At 37.4% G+C, this 8,444-nt stretch overlaps 2 protein-coding genes and 1 long non-coding RNA gene across 4 annotated transcripts in view; 2 read left to right on the forward strand and 1 right to left on the reverse strand.

Moving 5' to 3' along the window:
- Window positions 1-2,532: 2,532 nt before the first annotated feature.
- On the forward strand, window positions 2,533-6,767 carry LOC111434558 (ankyrin repeat-containing protein At5g02620-like). The gene is made up of 3 exons (XM_023071980.1): window positions 2,533-3,435; window positions 4,082-4,491; window positions 5,425-6,767. The coding sequence occupies exons 1-3, from the start codon at window positions 2,979-2,981 to the stop codon at window positions 6,286-6,288; spliced, it is 1,731 nt and encodes a 576-aa protein (XP_022927748.1). The 5' UTR covers window positions 2,533-2,978; the 3' UTR covers window positions 6,289-6,767.
- Window positions 4,499-5,368, forward strand: LOC111434560. The gene is made up of 2 exons (XR_002708969.1): window positions 4,499-4,822; window positions 4,917-5,368. It is a non-coding gene; the product is annotated as an uncharacterized LOC111434560 (long non-coding RNA).
- A 294-nt stretch (window positions 6,768-7,061) lies between the features above and the next one.
- The window catches only part of LOC111434559 (2-methoxy-6-polyprenyl-1,4-benzoquinol methylase, mitochondrial-like), a 10,901-nt gene continuing 9,518 nt past the window's right edge, over window positions 7,062-8,444 (reverse strand). Inside the window, exons 9-10 of one of the 2 annotated variants that reach the window (XM_023071982.1) lie at window positions 7,422-7,551; window positions 7,062-7,231 (exon numbers count right to left, since the gene is read on the reverse strand). In XM_023071982.1, the coding sequence (XP_022927750.1) occupies window positions 7,450-7,551 (102 nt within the window). In that variant the 3' untranslated portion in view covers window positions 7,062-7,231; window positions 7,422-7,449. Of the gene's footprint in view, window positions 7,232-7,329; window positions 7,552-8,444 lie in introns of those variants that run through there. The other variant, XM_023071981.1, reaches the window with a different exon arrangement.

Here is an 8,444-nt window from a genome sequence, read left to right on the forward strand (position 1 = left end):
AAAAAAAAAAAAAAAAAAAAAAAAAAAAAAAAAAAAAAAAAAAAAAAAAAAAAAAAAAAAAAAAAAAAAAAAAAAAACTCATGAGATTCAATAATTATGGCATTTGATAATTCTTCTACTCAACAAATAATTGAATTGTAAAAAGAAAATTGCACCTTATATATTCATTTTTATTAAATAAATACATTTTTTTTTCTTTAAAAATACAATATCAATAATTAAACCGACATAATATTTTAATAATTTCACATGCGATCCCTTATATAAATAATTCCATTTTTAAAAGTTTCAATAATATCACTTAACTTAAAAAAAAAAAAATTAATACTTTTATTTTTTAAAAAAAACTATTTTTTAGAAGAGTTTTAAAAGTATTTTAGAAAATACATGATTTCAAAATTTTCATTAATACCTTTTAACTTTTTAAAAAATTGCAAAAATAATTTTAGCATTACGAACACATTTCAAAAATACCCTGAACTTTAAAAAATAACATTAAAAAGTTTGGAGATAATCTATGAAGTGTCGATAGACGATTTTTGTTCATATTATTGACGATAAGAATTTTTTTAAACTTTTTTTTTTATAGAGGTAAAAGTACTTTAAATTTTTATGGGTATTTTTTAAACGATTAATGAAATTTTTTAAAGTTTAAAGGTATTTTTAAAATAAAATAGTTAAGAATTAAAAAATATATATAATATATATATATATATATTAAAGTTTAAAGTATTATTAACGGTTTTTAAAAACTTAAAAATGTATTTTTTTAGACAAAATATAAAGTTATATTAAACACGAACTTGAGCCTTTATTAAAGCTAGACAAGCTTTAAAGGAGTTTGTAGTTGAAGTGCTTTTGAAGCTTGAGTTCATTCATGGTGAGCTACTATTCTTCGTGTCAATCATTGGTGAACACACGAGAGATACAAACTTCTTACTTATTTGCCATGTGTTTCGTCTTTGTGACCTTTTTATCGAAATATCGAGATTCATATCTCTCGATATAAAAGATCGATTATTATTTCAAATTGAAATCGTTACTTAATCTTCACTCTACCTCAAAATACAGATCTAAAAAATTTACGTTTGAATGCTCTACTAACCAGCTCGAAGTGCATATTTGACTTGTAACTTTAATTATTACTAGCTTTAAACTCTCTTGTGCATTAAACTATGTGTATATTAGAGACCTACATTTCATTATTGTTCTTTGTACCATTTTTTTTATTTACTCTACCAGTCTTGCTTACCCTATATCACTTAACGAGCATTCATTTGTTTGGATAAGTTCATATGTAACCACTCAAGTCCACGACTAGTAGATATTATCCTCTTTAGGCTTTTCCTTTCGGGTTGACCCTCAAAAATTTTAAAACGCGTCTACTTCGGAGAGATTTCCACATCCTTATAACGGGTGTTTCGTTCTTGTCCCCAACTGATATGAGATATCACGTGTGATGTCCCACATTGGTTGGGGAGGAGAACAAACCACAATTTATAAAGGTGTGGAAACCTTCCGCTAGTAGACGCGTTTTAAAGCCTTGAGGGGAAGTCCGAAAGGGAAAAGTCCAAAAATAACAATATCTGCTAGCGGTGGATCTGAGCCGTTACAAACGCTGGGGCCCGAAGGGAGTGGATTGTGATGTTCCACATTGGTTGAGGAGGAGAACAAACTACTCTTTATAAGGGTGTGGAAACCGTCCCTCTAGACAGCTTTTAAAGCCTTGAGGGGAAGCCCAAAAGGGAAAATCCCAATGCACATTTGTTGGGAGGAGAACAAACCACTATTTATAAAAAAAAAAAGCTTTTAAAGCTTTGAGGGGAAGCCCAAAAGGAAAAATGACAATATCTTCTAGCGGAGAAGTCTGGGCCGTTACATCAAGTCATACTTCTAAATCTTAAATCAAGTGATTTTGTGATCCTCGTTGACCACGGTTCTTAACAAAAACCATACTTAGATCAAAACTAGCTACAAACACACTCAACAAGAAAACTTACTAAAACATGGTTATGAAGATCATGATAAGTTGCCTTCCCATGAATTCAATTCCACTTGTTTCGCGAAAGAGAGCGTGTTTGGCTCACCAAATTGACGCTACAGTACCACACCAGCAGGAGAGAGAGAGCGATACGTGTAGCAATGGTGGCTGCGATTGTGGTGGTGGTGGTCACTCTGTAGTGCGTTTTTTCAATTCCACTTGTTTCGCGAAAGAGAGCGTGTTTGGCTCACCAAATTGACGCTACAGTACCACACCAGCAGGAGAGAGAGAGCGATACGTGTAGCAATGGTGGCTGCGATTGTGGTGGTGGTGGTCACTCTGTAGTGCGTTTTTTCAATTCCACTTGTTTCGCGAAAGAGAGCGTGTTTGGCTCACCAAATTGACGCTACAGTACCACACCAGCAGGAGAGAGAGAGCGATACGTGTAGCAATGGTGGCTGCGATTGTGGTGGTGGTGGTCACTCTGTAGTGCGTTTTTGGATGTTTGTTCATATGTTTTTACTCTCTTTCTCCCCCCTTTTTCTTCTCTCTTTTACTCTTTGGATTATTCGATTCCATTAAAAAAACACACACACAAGAACAAACCCTCTTCTCTCTCCCCTTCTTTCATTTTTCATCCTCGCTCTTGGGTCGGTAAGGTTTTTCCCCTTCATCGAACCATTATCTGACTTTTTCTTGCTTTTTCTCATCTGGGTTTCGTTTATTTGGTGGATTTTGCTCTGTTTTTGTTGATTTCTCTATCTGGGTTTCGTTTATTGATACGGATTTTGGGGTTGGAACCTCCCGCCCGAGCTATGGATGTTTGATTTTGCTCTGTTTTTGTGTTCTTGAGCTCTTTGGTTTCATGGATTGTTGATTTTCTTCTATTGGTTCCTAAGTTAATCGATCTGAGAATCGTGGTTTCAAGTAATTGAGAATCGATCGGTGGTTTAGTTCAGATTTATTGTAATCTTAGTTGCTCGATGTTCTTCTGAATATGTTCATGGAGAATAGTTTGAAAGAGATATCGCTAGAGAAGCAGCCAAGCACTCGTGTAGTCATGGAGAAGCAGAAAAGCTTTAGAGGGTTCATGGAGAAGCAGAAGAGCTTTCGTATGGTGATGGAGAGGCAGCTGAGTTTCATGGGAGGCGAGAGGAAGAAGACGAGGGAATCGCCTGGGAAACGAGGCGATTCTCCACTTCACTTAGCAGCAAGAAGTGGAAATTTATCAAGAATCAAAGAGATTCTTCAGAATTGTAATGATAGAAATGAGTCAAATGGTTTAATGTCGAAGCAAAATCTCGAAGGCGAGACTCCGCTTTATGCAGCCGCTGAAAATGGACATGACTTCGTTGTTGCAGAGATGTTGAAATATTTGGACCTTGAGACTGCTTTTATGGCTGCTAGAAATGGATTCGATGCCTTCCACGTTGCAGCGAAGCACGGCCATCTCAGTAAGAATGTCTATTGTATTCATCTGTTGCAAATAGATATCACATTCAATCATATGATATCATGTTCTTAATGATCATGACTTTAGGGATATCAATTGCTTAATAAATGTCTGTTTATGTAGGATAGCTGACCTTTTATTGTAGACTTGCATCTCGATAATGATTGTTGAAGAGATCTATAAAGCACGAACACCTTAGTTTGAGTAACACGTTCACGTACTTGTTGAGCGTAATAGATTACGTATCGAAGTTAGTTGAATGAATTGAATACGAGTTAGAATTCGACCTTTTGTTAAGACCCATAAAGAGAGGTGCTACACTCTGATTGTACATAGAAAGAAAAGAATGATCGCCATTCTTAACCTAGACTCGGGTTAAGCTTTGTCTCGAAACCTTGTGGGGTTAGGAGTAAAGTATCCCGAGGTTGACGTATCTCTTTGACTCTTCTCATGAACCTATGTCAAACTTATTTGAATTTGGGCATTCAAAGAGATATATATTGCTAAAGTCATACATTTTGAAAGTGAAGTTTGTTAAAGAGATGTAATTGGAATATTTCGATATAAGGCGTAATCTTGAGTATCTGATTGCTCGGTGTTATCAGCCTTCAGTTCTTGATATCGTTTTGTCTTAACAAATGTTGCAGAGGTGTTGCAAGAACTTCTCGAAGTATTCCCCAACTTGGCTATGACCACAGACTCGGTGAACTCGACCGCTTTGCATACGGCGGCTATGCAAGGGCACATTGATGTGGTAAGTCTTCTTCTTGAAGCAGACTCGGAACTTACTAAGATAGCTCGAAACAATGGTAAGACTGTCCTTCATTCGGCTGCTAGAATGGGCCATGTTGAAGTAGTAAAATTATTGGTAAGTAAGGACCCGAGCCTCGGTTTCCGAACTGACAAGAAGGGCCAAACCCCGCTGCACATGGCTGTAAAAGGGCAGAACGAGAGGATTGTGATGGAGTTACTAAGGCCCGATCCTTCGGTTTTGACACTGGAAGATAACAAGGGAAATACTGCGTTACATATTGCTGTATCCAAGAGACGTACCGAGGTATTATAAACAATTTATTTTGTTCGTGTTCATAGCCTGCAAAAAGTATTCGATAGATGCAAATTTTTCTTTGATTTGTTTGATTTGGTATGGATATTTACCACGTTTGAAGATTGGAAATGACCAAAAGTCGACCCTCCCGGTTTGGACTGAACTTGAGAGTGGTGAACCTTGTACGATATCTACAGTATCGGGTCACTACCTGCCAAGAAAAGAACCTAACCTTATCGAAACTCCCAGTTTGTTCTCCCATTATCGTTCGAGAGTCGGCATTACGAGTTCCATTCCTCGTGCAAGTTACCCATGTCATGAAGTGTCAAGCTTAAAAGAGGTACCAAAACCATTTAGTCAAAGAGAAATGTCCTTTCTAAGTAAGTTCCTACCAAGACTTCCCTTGTTCATTTCTTTCCGACAACCGTTTTCAGATTTCTGGCTCAAGTCACCGCTAGTAGATATTGCCTTCTTTCGGCTTTCCTTTTCGGGCTTCCCCTCAAGGTTACACTAGATATTGTCCTCTTTTATCTTGGAACACGAACAAAATAAACGTAGCATCTTTCGAGCTTTCCCTTTCGGGCTTCCCCTCAACGTCTTCTTTCCCGAACAAAGATGCTTCATTTCCCATGATCTTTTTGACATAGGCTTCCATAGAACAGCCAAGCGAAACATTCAAATAACTCATAGGGAGCTCGACAATCGCCACCAAATCTTACGTGCTGGACTGTCAACCGTATCCTTGAACTCTTAAATGTCTGCCACAAACGATTATCTAGAAACGATTGGTGCATAGGAAGAAGAGAAAAATCGATCTTTTCTGTATCAAGTTTTAATGCTGAGGTCGATTTTGTATGTCTAAATCGAAGAAAAAGTTCAGTTTCGATGTTTGATTCTCGTGCTCGGTCTTGGTCTTATTTTGAGATCTTCATATCTTTGCAGAATGTTCATTGCTTATTATCTATCAATGGTATCAACATCAACTCCAACAACAAGAATGGAGATACCCCACTTGACATTGCTGAAAAATTTGGATCTTCAGAACTTGTAACCATCTTGAAGGAAGCAGGGGCAGTCAATTCCAAAGACCAGGGGAAACCCCCAAGTGCAGCCAAGCAACTTAAGCAAACGGTTTGCGACATAAAGCACGATGTCGAATCCCAACTACAGCAGACCCGCCAGACGGGTGTTCGAGTTCAGAGAATTGCAAAAAGATTAAAGAAACTTCACATAAGCGGCCTGAACAATGCCATAAACTCCGCAACTGTTGTGGCTGTTCTCATTGCTACTGTTGCTTTTGCTGCCATATTCACCGTCCCCGGCCAGTTCGTTGAGCAGGACACAAAGGGTTTTAGTCTCGGACAAGCGCATATCGCTACAAACGCAGCGTTCATCATTTTTATGGTTTCGGACAGTTTGGCGTTGTTCATATCCCTGGCGGTTGTTGTTGTTCAGACATCTGTAGTTGTGATTGAACAGAAGGCAAAGAGACAGCTTGTTTTTGTGATTAACAAGCTCATGTGGTTGGCTTGTCTCTTCATTTCTGTTGCCTTCATTTCAATCACTTATGTGGTTGTTGGCTCAAACCACAAATGGCTTGCCATATGTGCAACCGTGATCGGTAGCACGATAATGCTTACAACGATTGGCTCGATGTGCTATTGTGTCATTCAACACAGGATGGAAGAGGCTAGATTGAGAAGTATACAACGAGGCGAGAGCCGATCTCGTTCTTACTCCATGTCTATGGTTGCATCAGAATCAGAGTTGTTGAATAACGAATACAAACGGATGTATGCACTTTAAGGTGATTGATATCGATATAGAAGAAAAGACACATGTCTATTCCCAGGTGATGGTTTGATCTTCGGTCTCGTAAGGCTAAGCCATATGATGCTGAAGACATGTAACGGGAACCTGGATTACTCGACCGAACGAAACATCGGAAAGGTCAGCCTACTATCTTTTTGCATAATGAGGATAACAAATTGTAGAAGTTCAATGCAGCTGATCATATCAAGATATTAGAGTATGGTAACAGATCAGTTGTTATATATATATATATATATATGTATGTATAGACCAGATGAGGGTGTCGAGGGCGATGCGTGTAGCGAGTTCACCAGTGATCGATACCGACACATACTGGGTATGTAGATATTCCATTGAATCTTCTTCATAGCATCAAATGCTGGGTATAGAGAAATATTATGTCTACTGTCTGCTATCAATTTTCGTGTATATCATATCATAAGGAAATTTGAATGCCTGAATTTCAGTTTTCACTTGGTGTTCATCAATCCTTCAAAAGGATTTTGATTATCAAATCTTCAAATTTATAATCTTGATTTTGAAAAGAATCAAATAGATGTGTTTTTTTCATTTTCAAGTTCAAATTTATAACAGCGATATGTTTCTAAAAATTCGGTTTGAGGTCAATCTAACTGACTCGAGATCTAATCTGACCATGTTTTAAAAAAGATAAAAATATTTAACGTTAGTAACTGATGCATGATTTGTAAATAATATTTGAACAATAAAAATAAGATTTTTTAAATAATTAAAAAAGACAATATGCCAACCCAACTTAACCCAAAAATAAGAAGATTGATCATATCAAGTTGCTCGAATCAATAACCTAACTAAATCGAAATTTCGAGTGGGTTCAAAAGATAATCTGAATATGCCCGTCTTCCTTGAATTTTGTCATTGACAAGTATATCCCTGCAAGCGGAGCATAGCCTTTCCCCTTTTAAACGATTTTCTCCAATAATAGATATTTATATCAACCATTTAAAAAAGCCATTCCATATAAGCCCAAAATTCTAAAAATAAAAAAATAAAAAATAAAAAAAAGAAAGAGCAAGAAAAGCTATATATAGTTATAAGAAATTTGGCTATATTTTATTTGATGAGAAGATTAGCAAAAGTGAAGTAACCTCTTGAAGCCTGCTTCAAAAGCTGCTTCTAAAGTTTCAAGCCTGAATGGATAGCAACCACTCCTCCAACAAGATTTTCGTACTCGACCTTCTCGAAGCCTGCTTCAATGATCATGGAAGCAAATTTCTCCTGCATCCCACCAATCAACATCAATGAAGAACACAGTTGTAAGAGCTAGGCAAAAAATAATACGAACAAACTAACGACATCTTGTTCAATTTTGTCTAATAACCCAAGTGTTGGAGCCCGACCTCTTGCATTACACCCATGGCCAACCCACTAAACCATGGAGGAAAGGATGCATTGTTCTAGATCTATTTAAGTAAGATCCCTTAATTTTAATCAAACAGGAATTAGAACTTGCTTATTAAAGGAGAATTGTAAGAAGTATTATTGATTGCTATCTGGGAAGGGAACGGACCAAAGAGAGTTAAAACTATTTGGTGTGGAAGGAGGTTTGATAGCAACCAAATGGGTTGCCTTGTTCAAACGATCAACAATCGAGATATCTTCCAACACTTGAGAATATCCAATGGCAAAAGTAATCTAGCTCGACATGGTCAAGGACTTGTTCCTCTAACAAATTATTTTCTCCACATATTTTTTTGTGTCAGCCTTCATACCCTCCAAATATAATTCATAGACCTCGAAGTTCCCAAATGGTATTGATCTCGCCAGTGATGCCAGCGCTTCTTCGATTCTAGGTATTCTCGTAACATTCTCTTGGAGTTTCCCAATCTCCATTTTCATCTCCCCTAGTTCATGATCCGGAACATCCAATTGTTCCTCTTTCTGTTTTTGTGCCATCTTGGCAAACCTCCCCGGGATGATGCTTCTATACCAATTTGTAAGGTATCTCCTTACAATATTATTGATATTCAGAGGAAAATGTCTTGTCCTAAGGCAATACAAAACTTCTAGCTAAATGAAGAGGGCTCGTAAACTCTCCCTTCCTCTCTCAAGTCAAAAACAACAAAAAGACGCTCTTCTCTGCCCCCCCCCCCCCCCCCCCCCCCCCCCCC

Source organism: Cucurbita moschata, unplaced genomic scaffold (assembly GCF_002738365.1).
Source record: "Cucurbita moschata cultivar Rifu unplaced genomic scaffold, Cmos_1.0 Cmo_Scf00045, whole genome shotgun sequence".
Classification (NCBI taxonomy): domain Eukaryota; kingdom Viridiplantae; phylum Streptophyta; class Magnoliopsida; order Cucurbitales; family Cucurbitaceae; genus Cucurbita; species Cucurbita moschata.

Coding starts and splice junctions, on each gene's coding strand:
- LOC111434558 (XM_023071980.1), top strand. CDS start 2,979: ATGTTCATGGAGAATAGTTTGAAAGAGATATCGCTAGAGAAGCAGCCA. Junction 3,436..4,081: donor AGCGAAGCACGGCCATCTCA/GTAAGAATGTCT, acceptor CAAATGTTGCAG/AGGTGTTGCAAGAACTTCTC. Junction 4,492..5,424: donor TATCCAAGAGACGTACCGAG/GTATTATAAACA, acceptor ATATCTTTGCAG/AATGTTCATTGCTTATTATC.